We start from the raw sequence: 16,446 nt of genomic DNA on the forward strand, positions 1-16,446 counted from the left end.
CAGTCAACTCGTATTCTGTCTATAATGGAGTGGCCAGCACAGTCACCGAATTTCAAATTTATTGAGCTGTTGTGGGAGCACCTTGACCGTATGGGTTAGGGTTAGGGTTAGGGTAACCCTACGTAAGAACCCTACGTAAGAAGTGCCCATCAAGCCAATCCAAATTGTGGGAGGTGCTTTCAGGAAGCAAATCTCTTCAGATTACCTCAACAAATTGACAACTAGAATGCCAAAGGACTGCAGGGCTGTAATGGCTGCAAATGGAGGATCCTTTGACAAAAGCAAAGTTTGAAGGACAGAATTATTATTTCAATTAAAAATCATTATGTATGACCTTGACAACGTCTTGTCTATATTTCCTATTCATTTTGCAAATATTTTCATGTATGTTTTCATGGAAAACAAGGACATTTCTAAGTGACCCCAAACCTTTGAACGGTAGTGTATATGACATTGATTTTAGCGTTGGCAAATTGGGGGCTATTGGGGGCTATAAAAAGGGGGGCTATAAAAAGGGCTATAAAAAGTAGATAGCTTCATAAACATATATATATTTATAAATGACCAAACTATAAAACTAGCTAGCCAGCTGTGGGTGACTGTAGCTAGCTACCTGACTGGAGTGCTAGCTAGCTATGTTAGCTTGCTAGGTACATTAATTAGGTTGGTTGTTTTTAATCTCAATTTCAAGATTTCCACCATTGAGATTGCCTCTCTGATCATCACTCTCCCTCGCTTGGGAAGGTACACTCGGTTGTGACGATGTAAAACGTAATTCAAGGACTGAGGGTTTAGGGCCAAGGGCTGTCTACTTTTTATTTGGACTGCAGCCCAGGTCCCCTATTCCATCAACACTGTAGTTAAAGTTAATGAGGAATGGTAAAATGGCCCTCTTGTGTGTGCATCAATGTATGCTGAATCCCAAATTGACCTCGAGCCCATAAACCCTTGGCAAGGTGCGCGCAATATGGCAAAAACTCCACCCAGTCGAGGCAAAGCAAGGAAACCCTATGCAATTGCTGTGTTGCTTAAACCTATCAGATCCTTTCAGATCTACAGGAGTGCCATGGGGGTAGGGGCTATAGTTGTTGATTTGGAATTCAGCAACAGACTAGACTCTCTTGAGGCCGTCATTCAAAAAAAATGTTTGTTCTTAACTGACTTGCCTAGTTAAATAAAGGTTACATTTAAATGAAATTAAATTAAAAAGGATTCTATTGACAAAGTTTATCAAATGTCAACTGACTCAACATGGCTGGATTTTAGGCAGTATACATGCACATGACAAGTCTTACAACGCATTATAAATGTAACATAATGCATTAAACCTTTAGGCTTTGTTGGATTCAGGGTAAACTTAAAAAATTGTTATACGCACAATCATAGTATATAAAGGAGTGAAAGAGACAGGTTTTCACGTCAGTTAATGGTTCTCTGTAGAAAGACAGATGGCTTTGGAATGTGTTGGGTGGACTGGAGAAGGTCACAGGATTGCTATAGAGGAAGCTGAGGTCAGGTCAGATCCCAGAAGGAAGAAATTATGGTTCATTACCCATTTACCCTCTTCCTGTCGAACCATAAGAAGTAAGGATTGGAGAGAAGGAGGGGTGTCTAAAGTGGAGTATATTTACTTGTAATGGTGGAAACATGTCTTTGTCTGAATACAGCTGTGTCGACACTTTGGGAAGAATTAAACTTGGTTAAGCTTCTCTAGTGTCTGAGTTATTTACTCTGAAAAATGTGAACCTAACAGATGGCACTGCGAGCAGGGTTCACCACAATTTGTAGTCAAACCAAAGAGTCCAGATGAGTGAAGCAGAACTGGCAACAAACAAGGTAGGCAAGTTCCTATCCCTGTTTCCGCTCATTTTGACATCTTGGGGAGATGAGAATTGTAGGCTGAACAAATTATGGGATATGGACCGGGAGAGCCTGAGTTTAATTCTGTATGCCCATTGTATAAAGACCGGTCGTAAATATCTGGTACAGGGTAGGTTCCATAAGGATAGGTCCTAAGTGGAGGTTTTCCTCTGCGAGAGCCAGGAGTGACAATACAGGGGAGGGTAGGTTCCGTATTAAGATAGGTCCCTAGTGGGGGTATTCCCCTGCGAGATCAGTAAAAGGGCAAAAGTCCCAGTTGCAATGAGTTTTTGTAAGATGAGAGTTATAGGAGCTAGTGAGTTAAAATACAAGAAGGAAAAATAAGATATTCGAACACGGTTTGATTTACGTGCAGTAGCAGTATCAAAATGGAGAGAGGTTGATTTATGCCTTATGGGGAGGGGGAGCCAAGAAAGATTATGTGGGTTATCAATAATAGTGATATGAAGAAATAATGGAATAAAACATTAAGTCATCCGTATTCTCCAGTAAAACAATTGCAGACGCTATAGTAAACGTTCGAAAACACGGTATTAAGTGCCGTGACCAATTAATTATTGTCCTGGGAAGTGTGTAGCGCTACCTTGGAAAATAGTTCATTAAAGGTGTGTATTCCAAAACACACTGAACACCGTCGGGAGAGATTAAGGAATAATAACTTTTGATATGGCGACAAACGGCCCTATTCTCCCTGTAATATTGAGCTAGGTGCATTGATAGAATTTGCACTTCTGCTTTGATGGCAGGTTTGAACCCTGTGATAAAAACGGTTATTGCGGGGGTAATGGATATAATTCAAGGGGATGTTTTGAGAGTGGAATATTACTCCGCTCACTTCGCAGACGTGCGAGGGGTTAATAGGGCGATAGGGAAAATCACTAACTATCGTTTCAATGGCCAAGGTAAGACAAAGAAACATAGCGGAAAAGCATCAAAGCATAGGGAGACAGAGTCCTGTTTTAGGTGTGGAGCTATTGGTCATTGGAAAAGGGAGTGTAAAGTGGATATGGAGCCTGCTGTATTCTGAGAAAATGCCGCCAGACAAGCGTTTGCATTATTTGTCTCAAAGAGCAAACAACAAATCCTCTGGAAGGTAGCAGGACAGGAACTTTCACCTAGCTGTGTATAGCCTCGGTTCGATCGATAAGTGGTTGATAGAGATTACAGTTTCTATGTGAAGGAAGACATACTGTATGAAATCACGTCTTACCTAACTTTTTAGTAGAGGCCAGGGATCAAATATTGCAGATTCCTTACGATGAGAAATTGGCTAAATTTGCCAAAGGAAAATGCATTTTGGTTGAAGATTCTAGTCAAAATGCCAGGGGAATGGATTCTAAAGGTAACAAATTAAAATTATATAAAACTGAGAAGCTGGGATTCGAGTCCTATACTCAAAGTAAGCACTAAGGGCTGTCATTTTTTTATTTGGGTTGGATAATCTATAAAATGTTTTAGTTATGATTTGGACACAGTGAGAGAGAGAGTTGCTGCAGAACGGTGAGGGGTGGGGGCGCTAGTAAAATGCATTTGGCCGTTGGGAGGCTCCAGAAACCTTATCTCTAAGTGTCAACCATGAAAGTTTTTTTTGGAGTAGTGACTAGTGGCTAGCGTGTTATGGGTTAGATGGAATGATAGAGGAGTATCATTCCCAGAGACTGCATATTATTACAGGAGATAGCTCATAGGAGGACAGCTAACTGTACACAATATGGGGATTTAATTGACCATTACACATACCCAGATCATGGCATGACTGCAGTAGAGATCTATGGGGGCTCAAAAATTAATATCATGGTGAGAGTAGAAGAGATAGTGGTGGCATTTCAGACACTATAGTAAACTTTCAATAAACCTGTGACTGTTGGATATTCTTCCCAACTCATTAATCTTTTCCCAATTTCTAATACCCGGTGAACACTTGACAGATTAATTGAAGGAGTCATGGGCCATGTTAGTAGTAGCAGCGGTTACTTTAGTAGCATTGTTGGGATATCAGTTTATGAGGACTCATGCCACATGGATTGGTAACTGGTAATTGAGAGACCAATGGGAGTACAGGGGAGGCTGTTATTCAAAAATGTCACAAATTAGTGATCATGCCATAAGAGAAGAGTCTATGTGGTCAGGAAATGACCCATGTGTTGCAGTGTGTATATCCTCAGGTGAAAGCAGAGATAACCAAGGGTATGGGCTGAATTCTGGAGATTGAGTGTACATCAAGATACACCAGGCGGGGGTGTTGGGACAGCGTTGGTTTGGTCTACACACAGTACTCCTTACAGCACCTGCAGCCGTAAAGATTGTCATGTCTCTCCTTGGGGGGGTGCATAGTTCTCACATGAAGTGAGGTCCAACTGCATAATGGGTGAGCTTGAAGACACCATGACAGAGGAAGCAGAGCGAAAGAGAGAGAGAGAGACTAGATTCCACTGTAAGACATGCAGATGGGTTGGGTCTGGGAGCAACTTTAAACATCATAGTTGGGTTGGGTTAGCTGCTTTATTGGTTAACTTCTTGATCCTACTTGAGACGCAGATGTCTCAACTAGGCACCTGGAAATGCAAATGTGCTACGCTAAATGCTAAATGTACTCGTTAAAACTCAAACGTTCATCAAAATACACATGCAGGGTATAGAATTAAAGCTACACTCGTTGTGAATCTAGCCAACAAGTCAGATTTTTAAAATGCTTTTCAGCGAAAGCATGAGAAGCTATTATCTGATAGCATGCAACACCCCAAAATGCCTGAATGCGACGTAAACAAAAGATTTAGCGTAGCCGGCGATACACAAACGCAGAAATAAAATATAAAACATTCATTACCTTTGACGAGCTTCTTTCTTGGCACTCCTATATGCCCCATAAACATCACTATTGGGTCTTTTTTTCGATTAAATCGGTCCATATATACCCAAAATAGCCATCTATGGAAGCTGTGTAATTCAGAAAAAAACATTGTTTTAAAACGCAGCGTCATTTTTTTAAATTAAAAAAGTTGACGATAAACTTTCACAAAACACTTCGAAATACTTTTGTAATCCAACTTTAGGTATTAGTAAACGTTTATAATCTATCAAAATGATTACAGGGCGATGTGTATTCAATAGCTCCTTTTCTTCAAATCAATGGCCGACAATGTGCACTTCAAAACATCCTGGCGGAGACCGGAAGAAATGGAATCCAGTTAGTTGGATTTACCAACAAAAAACTCCCCGGATAATGACGACAATGGCGACATCGTGTGGAATCTGTAGGAATTGCATGCAGGTCCATAAATCATTTTGTGCCCTTTTAACAATCCATGAAAGTGACGCATGGATATTATTTTTAGCTTTCAGTAAAAAGTTTTTCTTGCGCTTTTCGATGAAACACACAATCTGTTATAGTCACAGCCGTGATTTAACCAGTTTTAGAAACTTCAGAGTGTTTTCTATCCACACATACTAATCATATGCATATACTATATTCCTGGCATGAGTAGCAGGACGCTGAAAAGTTGCGCGATTTTTAACAGAATGTTCGAAAAAGGAGGGGGTAGGCTTAAAACCTGTCTGGGATAGGCGTTCTGCTAGCGACCCACCTCGATAACATCCAGTGAAATTGCAGAGCGTCAAGTTCAAAATACAGAAATACTCATAATAAACATTCATAAAAGATACAAGTGTTATACATCGGCTTAAAGATTAACTTCTTGTTAATCCAGCCGCTGTGTCAGATTTCAAAAAGGCTTTACGGCGAAAGCATACCATGCAATTATCTAAGGACAGCGCCCCCTGTTTGCATACAAACATTTTCAAGCCAAGTAGAGAGTCACGAAAGACAGAAATAGTGATAAAATGAATCACTTACCTTTGATGATCTTCATCTGGTTGCAGTCACAAGAGCTGTTACACAAAAAATGTTCATTTTGCTCGATAAAGTCCCTCTTTATATCCCAAATCTCAGTTTTTTTGGAGAGTTTTGTTCAGTAATCCACTGGCTCAAAGGCGGTCACAACATGCAGACAAACACATCCTAATAGTACCAGTAAAGTTCATCAAAACATGTCAAACGATGTTTAGAATTAATCCTAAGGTTTGCTATTGTCTAAATAATTGCTAATATTTCAACCGGACAATAGCTTATTCAATAGAAAGGAAAAACAATGAAGGGTGCGCAATCAGTCAGGTGCGCAAATCAGCTCTGCTTCATTCTACAGTCCACTTACAAAATGGTCTCATTCTTCCTCATTTTTCAGAATTCAAGCCTGAAACAATGTCTAAAGACTGTTGACATCTAGTGGAAGCCATAGGAACTGCAAGCTTGGTACTAACCCATTACATATGGTATAGGCATTCAATTGAAAAGTACCCACAAATATCCCACTGGATGGATTTTCCTCAGGTTTAGCTTCTGGGCTTGAGTATCAGGCAATTTACTTTGGGAACCTCAGTCATCCAAATTTACGAATACTATCCCTAAAAAGCTATGCTTTCACATCAATGCCTTCAACATGTTTTTTTAGGGTACAATTACCCCAACATCTATCCCCTTTCATTTGATGCAATATATAGAGTGCTGAGTAACCTCAAGAGGATGTAATGTTGATTAGGGATACGCACTTGCATATCAGGTGACGTGCCTATCAGGTGAAAATGGAGGGGATGACTTGGGAACACCTCTTGGAACCTGGGGCATAAAGGGGAAGACTGGGCGAAAGCATGAGTAGGCTTTTTAGGGCTTTCATTTTTCTGGAATCCAGCAGAAAAGTATCCTGGAGTAGTCAGGTGAAGAGAGAGTGGGAATTGTTATGGTGTCAGACTTTGGTTTTCAAGCATATATAATTATTCAAAGCTTCTCACATTGTTAATACTGTTATGTTTTGTGTGTCTTTTTGTTGCTTTCCAAGTCGTATGCTATCACACTCTTAGGAACCAGCAGGAGAGAGTGGAGAAACAAAAAGTGCTCCAGCTGACATGTAACAAGATAGCAGATTCAGCTGAAATGTCATTTGTTGTGTGATGAGAGACTGAAATACAATTGTGTATGGTGTGATCATAGAACAGAGGCCATATGTCTCTGAGTTTGTAAACCTCACTGTGAATGTTTGTTAACATTGTTTGGTCATTTATAATCATTTGGTAGTTTTTGTCAATTCATGTTTTGTTATCATTGTTTGTTCATTGATACTAATTTGTTCGTTTTTTTAATTCATGTATTATTATCATTTTTTGAAGTAATTTCCAAGTTTATGTAAATTGAACATTAGGAAGCTATTTTTCAAAAGGAGGGACTGTTGGATTCGGGGTGAACTTTGAACATTGCTATACGCATAAGCATAGTAGAAAAGGAGTGGAAGAAACTGTTTTTTATGTCAGAGGTTAATGGTTCTCTGTAGAAAGACAGATGGCTTTGGAATGTGTTGGATGTCACAGGATTGCTATAGAAGAAGCATATGGACATCTGTGGATTAGGCAAAGGAGGGGTTGAGGTCAGGTCAGATCCCCTGAAGGGAGAAATTATGGTTCATTACCCTTTTCCCTCTTCCTGTCGAACCATAAGATGTAATTATTTCCTAAAGTGGAGCATATATATTTGTAGTGGTGGAAACATGTCTATGCCTGAATACAGCTGTGTAGACCCTTTGGGAAGAATTAAACTTGGTTAAGCTTCACTAGTGTCCGTGGGTTATTTACTCAGAAAACAGCTTCAAGTACTGTAAGTATTAACAAAAAGTAATCTGGGATTCCTCACCAGTCACAAATAGATGGGCATAGCAAGTGGCTTTGCCCACCTTGTTGGAGATGACACTCTTGTACACCCCTCCGTGAGCATTGCAGACAGGGCTGATGACCAGGCTGTGGATGTCTCTGACTGGAAGAGAGGAACAGCACAGGTGTGAGTTTCCCAAAGTGCATCATAGCGTTAAGCTAATCATTATATCCTGCTAAAAGTCTGTTGTTAGCGTTCAAGATGTTTCCCAAAAAACATTGCTGTACAACAACTGATTAATCAAATATAGGAACACTATCTATAAATTATGGTGCATTTAATTTTGGACAATTTTACAATATGTTGTGATGCGCAAGTGTATGAAAGTCGCAGTTGGACTTACAGTTGAAGACGGAAGTTTACATACACTTAGGTTGGAATCATTAAAACTCATTTTTCATCCACTAAACAAATGTCTTGTTAACAAACTATAGTTTTGGCAAGTCAGTTAGGACATCTACTTTGTACATGACAAAAGTAATTTTTCCAACAATTGTTTACAGACAGATTATTTCACTTATTATTCAGTGTATCACAATTACAGTTGGTCAGAAGTTTAGATACACTAAGTTGACTGTGCCTTTAAACAGCTTGGAAAATTCCAGAAAATGATGTCATGGCTTTAAAAGCTTCTGATAAGCTAATTGACATAATTTGAGTCAATTGGAGGTTTACCTGCGGATGTATTTCAAGGCCTACCTTCAAACTCAGTGCACCGTTACTTAACATCATGGGAAAAGAATTCAGCCAAGACCTCAGAAAAAAATTGTAGACCTCCACAAGTCTGGTTCATCCTTGGGAGCAATTTCCAAAAGCCTGAAGGTACCACTTTCATCTATACAAACAATAGTACGCAAGTATAAACACCATGAGTCCACGCAGCCGTCATACTGCTCAGGAAGGAGATGTGTTCCGTCTCATAGAGATTAATGTACTTTGGTGTGAAAAGTGCAAATCAATCCCAGAACAACAGCAAATTACCTTGTGAAGATGCTGGAGGAAACGGGTACAAAAGTATCTATATCCACAGTAAAACGAGTCCTATATCGTCATTACCTGAAAGGCCGCTTAGCAAGGAAGAAGCCACTGCTCCAAAACCGCCAAAAAAAGCCAGACTACGGTTTGCACCTGCACATGGGGACAAAGATCGTACCTTTTGGAGAAACTGTTTGACCATAATGACCATCGTTATGTTTGGAGGACAAAGGGGGAGGCTTGCAAGCCGAAGAACCCCATCTGAACCGTAAAGCACGGGTGTGGCAGCATCATGTTGTGGGGGTGCTTTGCTGCAAGAGGGACTTGTGCACTTCACAAAATATATGGCTTCATGGGGTAGGAAAATTATCTGGACATATTGAAGCAACATCTCAAGACATCAGTCAGGAAATTAAAGCTTGCTCTCAAATGGGTCTTCCAAATGGACAATGACCCCAAGCATACTTCCAAAGTTGTGGCAAAATGGCTTAAGGACAACAAAGTCAAGGTATTGGAGTGGCCATCACAAAGCCCTGACCTCAATCTCATAGAACATTTGTGGGCAGAAGTGAAAAAGCTTGAGCGAGCATGGAGGCCTACAAACCTGACTCAGTTACACCTGCTCTGTCAGGAGGAATGGGCCAAAATTCACCCAACTTATTTTGGGAAGCATCTGGAAGGCTACCCGAAACGTTTGACCCAAGTTAAACAATTTAAAGGCAATGCTACCAAATTGAGTGAATGTAACCTTCTGACCCACTGGGAATGTGATTAAATAAATCGAAGCTGAAATAAATCATTCTCTATATTATCATTCTGACATTTTACATTCTTAAAATAAAGGGATGATCCTAACTGACCTAAAACAAGGAATTTTTACTTGGATTAAATGTCAGGAATTGTGAAAAACTGAGTTTAAATGTATTTGGCTAAGGTGTATATAGCTGCACTAATAAAGTACTAATCTCAACTCACACTGTGTCAATTTCCTGTCCTCCATGCTGTCGATCTTCTTGCCATTGTGGAACCACATGATTGTGGGGTACGGCAGGCCGGCCACCTTGCACTTGAGCACGGCCTCCTTGCCCTCAATCACGTCCAGGTCGTACAGTGGTTTGACAAAGTCAGGCATGATGAAGCGCTCAACCTCGTTGACCAGCACCTCAGGCTCCTCCGGGATGGACGGCATCTTCTCTAGCTTCACCCTTTGGAGGGAGGAGAGCAGGGAGGGAGGGAAATGAAAAAGAGTGAGGGAGTTGTTGGAGAGAGAGAGAGAGCAACTTGTTGAATGTGCTTAATATGGATTGTGAAATCTAGGCTAGATTATTTCAAAATGTTGTATTTAGACAGTGAAGCTAAAACTTAAATTGTCTCTATTCTCCAGCATTTGATCAATATGACACAATAGTGGAGAATGTTTTATTTGAAGGGATTTTCATACATACTTTTTGTCATGTAGTGTATGTGGACACCTGATTGTCGAACATCTCATTCCAAAATCATTGCCAATACTATGGAGTTGGTCCCCCCTTGGCTGCTATAAAAGCCCAATTTTTCAGTTTTTGATTTGTTAAAAAAGTTTGAAATATCCAATAAATGTCGTTCCACTTTATGATTGTGTCCCACTTGTTGTTGATTCTTCACAAAAAAATACAGTTTTATATCTTTATGTTTGAAGCCTGAAATGTGGCAAAAGGTCGCAAAGTTCAAGGGGGCCGAATACTTTCGCAAGGCACTGTAGCTACCTCAATTACCACGTACACCTGCACATCGACTCGGTACTGGTACTCCCTGTATATAGCCACGTTATTTTTACTAGTTATTGTTATTCAATATTCACTATGTATTTCTTCCTGGTGTCAATATTTGTATTTGTATTTTATTTTTATGTCTAACTCAGCATTGTTGAAAAGGGACCCTTAAGTAAGTATTTCAATGTTAGTCTGCACCTGTAGTTTACAAAGCATGTGACAAATAACATTTGATTTGATTTAGGTCTGGGGTCAAATGGAATGCCTAAGAAATAAACCAAATAAACTCAATTAACTTTTAAAAAACATTAACGTTTATGAACTATCATATCATCATAGACATACAGTGGGGCAAAAAAGTATTTAGTCAGCCACCAATTGTGCAAGTTCTCCCACTTAAAAAGATGAGAGAGGCCTGTAATTTTCATCATAGGTACACTTCAACTATGACAGACAAAATGACTAAAATAATTTTAGATTTTTTTATGACTTTATTTGCAAATTATGGTGGAAAGTAAGTATTTGGTCAACAACAAAAGTTTATCTCAATACTTTGTTATATACCCTTTGTTGGCAATGACAGAGGTCAAACGTTTTCTGTAAGTCTTCACAAGGATTTCACACACTGTTGCTGGTATTTTGGCCCATTCCTCCATGCAGATCTCCTCTAGAGCAGTGATGTTTTGGGGCTGTTGCTGGGCAACAGGGACTTTCATTTCCCTCCAAAGATTTTCTATGGGGTTGAGATCTGGAGACTGGCTAGGCCACACCAGGACCTTGAAATGCTTCTTACGAAGCAACTCCTTCATTGCCCGGGCGGTGTGTTTGGGATCATTGTCATGCTGAAAGACCCAGCCACGTTTCATCTTCAATGCCCTTGCTGATGGAAGGAGGTTTTTACTCAAAATCTCACGATACATGGCCCCATTCGTTCTTTCCTTTACGCGGATCAGTCGTCCAGGTCCCTTTGCAGACAAACAGCCCCAAAGCATGATGTTTCCACCCCCATGCTTCACAGTAGGTATTGCGTTCTTTGGATGCAACTCAGCATTCTTTGTCCTCCACACACGACGAGTTGAGTTTTTACCAAAAAGTTATATTTTGGTTTCATCTGACCATATGACATTCTCCCAATCTTCTTCTGGATCATCCAAATGCTCTCTAGCAAACTTCAGACGGGCCTGGACATGTACTGGCTTAAGCAGGGGGACACGTCTGGCACTGCAGGATTTGAGTCCCTGGCGGCGTAGTGTGTTACTGATGGTAGGCTTTGTTACTTTGGTCCCAGCTCTCTGCAGGTCATTCACTAGGTCCCCCCGTGTGGTTCTGGGATTTTTGCTCACCGTTCTTGTGATCATTTTGACCCCACAGGGTGAGATCTTGCGTGGAGCCCCAGATCGAGGGAGATTATCAGTGGACTTGTATGTCTTCCATTTCCTAATAATTGCTCCCACAGTTAATTTCTTAAAACCAAGCTGCTTACCTATTGCAGATTCAGTCTTCCCAGCCTGGTGCAGGTCTACAATTTTGTTTCTGGTGTCCTTTGACAGCTCTTTAGAGTTTGGAGTCTGACTGTTTGAGGTTGTGGACAGGTTGTGGACAGGAAGTTACAGGTCTGTGAGAGCCAGAAATCTTGCTTGTTTGTCGGTGACCAAATACTTATTTTCCACCATAATTTTCAAATTAATTCATTAAAAATCCGACAATGTGAGTTTCTGGATTTTTTATTCTCATTTTGTCTGTCATAGTTGAAGTGTACCTATGATGACAATTACAGGCCTCTCTCATCTTTTTAAGTGGGAGAACTTGCACAATTGGTCGCTGACTAAATACTTTTTTGCCGCACTGTATGTAATGATTTTGCAAGAAATAATGATTTTTATGTATGTAACCAATATTTACAGTAACACCCCTATTTGGTTCGGTTCCTCTCACAATATATTGAATAGTCTAATGGTGCCCAGGTCATATATGTTTACAACTCCTTTGGCACTCTACATGACCCCAAGAATATTGAATTGTGACAATTACACAATTATTGGTATAATTCATACTATCTTAAAGTTAAAATAACTTGTTTTCATCATTTGGCTTCTTGACTCAGGGTCATTTTCACACTGTGTTACAATTCCCCCCAACCCTAGCAGCCATGGCAGAACATCATGTGCCTAGCAAGAGGAAACAATAGTGACACATGTCAATCATGTCAATGTTAAGCAAATATAAAGTGATGAAAATTATGTTAGTTTGAATTCTTGGACATTAAGGCTCAGGATAGTGTAAAAAATGTACAGCCAGTGGAACAAACTACTTACACACCTAAAAAAACAACATTTGCCCATAAAATGAGCAAATGGTGAGATATTTGGCTGAAACTTTTCAAGCAGGGAGAGAACTTTAATGGGCATGTACTGAGTTTTGTCACTCTAGCTAGTTTCTGTTAGGAGAAATTGAAGGTGTTACAATTGACCCCAGTCTCCCCCACGCGATATACAGTATCTAGTCCCCCCCATTTGAAGAAATCACTTGGAGTATTTGGACAAATTAAATGTGAAAGGAATGTAAGAGAATATAACACAAAAGATCTGGTAAAAGATAAACTAAAGAAAAAACAACTGTTTTTTTGTACCATCATCATGCAATTTAGATTTTGGCCACTAGATGGCAGCAGTGTATGTGAAACGTTCCAATGAACCATTGCATTTCTGTTCAAGATGTTGTATTAAGACTGCTCAAATGTGCCTAATTTGTTTATTAATAACTTTTCATGTTCAAAATTTTGCACTCTCCTCAAACAATAGCATGATATTATTTCACTGTAATAGCTACGGTAAATTGGACAGTGCAGCTAGATTAACAAGAATTTAAGCTTTCTGCCAATATCAGATATGTCTATGTCCTGGTAAATGTTCTTGTTACTTACATCCTTATGCTAATCGCATTAGCCTATGTTAGCTCAACTGTCCCGTGGACGGGACACCGATCCCAAATAAGTTTTAAACTAGTCTAAAGGTTAGTGCTTGGTCCCAAATCACTTGCACCCAATGACTACATCAAGCTTGACATCTCGTTGGGTGCATTTGCAGATTGTTTTGGGTATATTCTGGGACATGTCTTGCACAATAGTAACTTATTGGTGAATGGTGCCTGGAGTAATTTTATTTCCAAATGTGCAGAGAGGATGTTTCTGAGCACCTCTAAATTATTCCTGATGCTGCCACGATTAAGAAAATTCATAAATAGATCATGAATAATGATGAATAATGATATTTGTGCCTCTGTAACTTTCTCACTCTTCATTATTCATGATTCATTCAGCATTTGTCATGATCATGGCAGCATCCAAATGAATATAAGAGTGTTTAGAAACATATTTTATTCTCACTTTATTCTCACTCCAAAATGACACCTGACATAATTCACCATTCAGTTACTATTGGACAAGACATGACCCAAAACAAACTGCAAATGCACCAACCGTATTTGTAGAGTCACAACCTTGATGTAGTCACTACAGGCAATGATTATAAAACCAATACTAAAGTTTTGACTACTTTAACACACTATAGAACATTTACCCAAATACTTATTATTTCTTCAAATGGGAGACACAAAGTTAAAGTGATTTGATGTCTAAATGGTAAAACAGATATATATGAAAATACCCTAAAATAAAAGGTGGAATTCTGTACTGTCGCTGTCATATTTCAAATCCAAAATGCTGGAGTACAGAGCCAAAATTACAAATGTAGCTTCACTGTCCAAATACATATGGTGAGGAATGTAGGTGGTAAGTGTGTTCCTACATTTGAGATGACATAGCAGGTTTGGGCTCCTGGACATAGAGTTCAGCGGCACACTCGGCATCGCCATGTGGATTGCAAGCGATGACTGTGTAGAAGCCCTCATCTTCGTTGGTGACATGAGAGATTATGAGGGAGTGACGTCCTCCCTCTTGTAAGATCTGCACATTGACACTCTCTACCAGTGTATGGTCTGGGGAGAAAAGAGGACATACAGACATTGAGACATTGTCTGCACAGTGATTTTATTTGCGAAACCTTGAAATTGTGCATGCCACATACAAATATAACTGTAGTAATTACTATGTAACATTGTGTACCTGCCAGACCTGGGTTCAAATACTATATAAAATAGTTTAATTACTTTTACATAGATCTGGAAGTAGTTAATTATTGAAATGTATTCGGAAATAAACTTGGAAACTATTGGCATGTATTTTAAAATACTCAAATACACTCACATGCATTTAACCCATGTATTTGAAAATAGTGTTTGAAATAAGTAGTTGAAAATACTTTCAAATAGTAGGCTATTTTAGGAAATTATTTGGCTGGGTGAACGTGATGAAAATGGGTCTCCTACCAAAATGTCTCCAGCTGACTTTTGGAGGTGGTGTTCCGCTGACCCTGCAGTCAAAGCGGGCGTTACGTCCCTCAATCACCTCTAAGGCATCCAGCTTGCGGGTGAAGAGGGGCTTGATGGAAGGGATGACTTTGAGTTGGCCACTTAAAGTCAGTACCTCTAAAACAAAACAAGGCCTACTTAAAGAAACAAACTTGAAAATAAAGTTGAAAATTAAGTAAAACATTTACAGTACCGGTTTTATTAATTCAAAAGGTCATTCAACTCATTTCAAGAACTCCAGTTTGATTCTGGGAAGTTGATGACTTACATGTTATCATCTATATGATATGATACTGTATATATATATACAATAATATATTTAAGCAAATTTATCTTTTGGTTAATCTATATGTTTGGTTATTCTAAACCACAGAAGTGAAGAGGACAAGCGAAGCAGATGACGGTGCAGTTAAGAGTTTACCTTTGGCCGAGGTCAGCTTGCACATATAGGTGCCACTGTTGTCCTCGTGCACTGAGTTGAGGAGCAGCATGCACCTTTTCCCGTCAAAATGCATTTTGCAGTTGAGCAGAGATGGCTGGATTAGTTTACCATCTGCAAGCCAATCGACGTCTGTGTCCAGTGGTCCAATTATGTGGCAATCTAACATAACCGTTTCACCTGCGTCCGCTGTGATGTCCATCACTGGACGGATAATTGTTAGGCCTGGCTCCACTGATGGCACTAGAGGATACACAGGACAAGAGAGAACATTTTGTCAAATCTGTGTCTCATTCGTTATCTGGCAGTCTGCACCAAGTTAAGTATTTAGTAAGGTATATACTTAATATATCACTTGCGTTTTCAAAGTTGTGCAATAATCATGGATTTGAATCTCATAAGCAGTGGTGTAAAGTACTTAAGTAAAAATACTTTAAAATACTACTTAAGTGGTTTTTTGGGGTATCTGTACTTTGCTATTTATATTTTTGACAATTTTTAATTTTGCTTCACTACATTCACATAGAAAATATTGTACTTTTAGCAGGACAAGAAAATTGCGAAATTCACACACTTATCAAGAGAATATGTGATCATACCTACTGCCTATGGTCTGGCGGACTCACTAAACACAAATTAATCTTTTGTAAATAATGTGTTGGAGTGTTGGAGTGGCTATCTGTATATTTTAGAAACAAGAAAATTCTTGCTTAATATAAGGATTTTTAAATTATTTATACTTTTACTTCTACTTTTGATACTTAAGTATATTTTAGACCAAATACTTTAACTTTTATTCAAGTAGTATTTTACTGGCTGACTTTCACTTGAATAACTTTCTATTAATTAAAACCTCATAAGGATCTGACAATTTCTTTTCAAATTTTCGCCTAAAATGACATACCCAAATCTAACTGCCTGTAGCTCAGGACCTGAAGCAAGGATATGCATATTATTGATACCATTTGAAAGGAAACACTTTGAAGTTTGTGGAAATGTGAAATTCAAGTAGGAGAATATAACACATTATATCTGGTAAAATATGTTGAAATGGAAATGGAAGAGAAAAGCCATCATACAGGAAGGTATCTATACTGTAATGACCTGGCTAGATCATAAAGGACCAATTGTCCAGACAGAGGTTTGAGTTTACAAATTCACGGTTTATTAACCCAACTCCTCACAGGCTACTGCTTGGCCATAGTCCACGCCAAATA

The 16,446-nt window shown here is 39.2% G+C and overlaps 1 protein-coding gene across 1 annotated transcript in view; it reads right to left on the reverse strand.

The window, feature by feature from the left end:
* The window catches only part of LOC139380049 (striated muscle preferentially expressed protein kinase-like), a 215,872-nt gene that overhangs the window by 58,529 nt on the left and 140,897 nt on the right, over window positions 1-16,446 (reverse strand). Inside the window, 5 exon segments of the mRNA XM_071122517.1 lie at window positions 7,619-7,738; window positions 9,587-9,816; window positions 14,169-14,358; window positions 14,749-14,907; window positions 15,212-15,472. Coding sequence (XP_070978618.1) covers window positions 7,619-7,738; window positions 9,587-9,816; window positions 14,169-14,358; window positions 14,749-14,907; window positions 15,212-15,472 — 960 coding nt within the window.

The sequence above is a fragment of the Oncorhynchus clarkii genome, chromosome 22 (assembly GCF_045791955.1).
Source record: "Oncorhynchus clarkii lewisi isolate Uvic-CL-2024 chromosome 22, UVic_Ocla_1.0, whole genome shotgun sequence".
Taxonomy (NCBI): domain Eukaryota; kingdom Metazoa; phylum Chordata; class Actinopteri; order Salmoniformes; family Salmonidae; genus Oncorhynchus; species Oncorhynchus clarkii.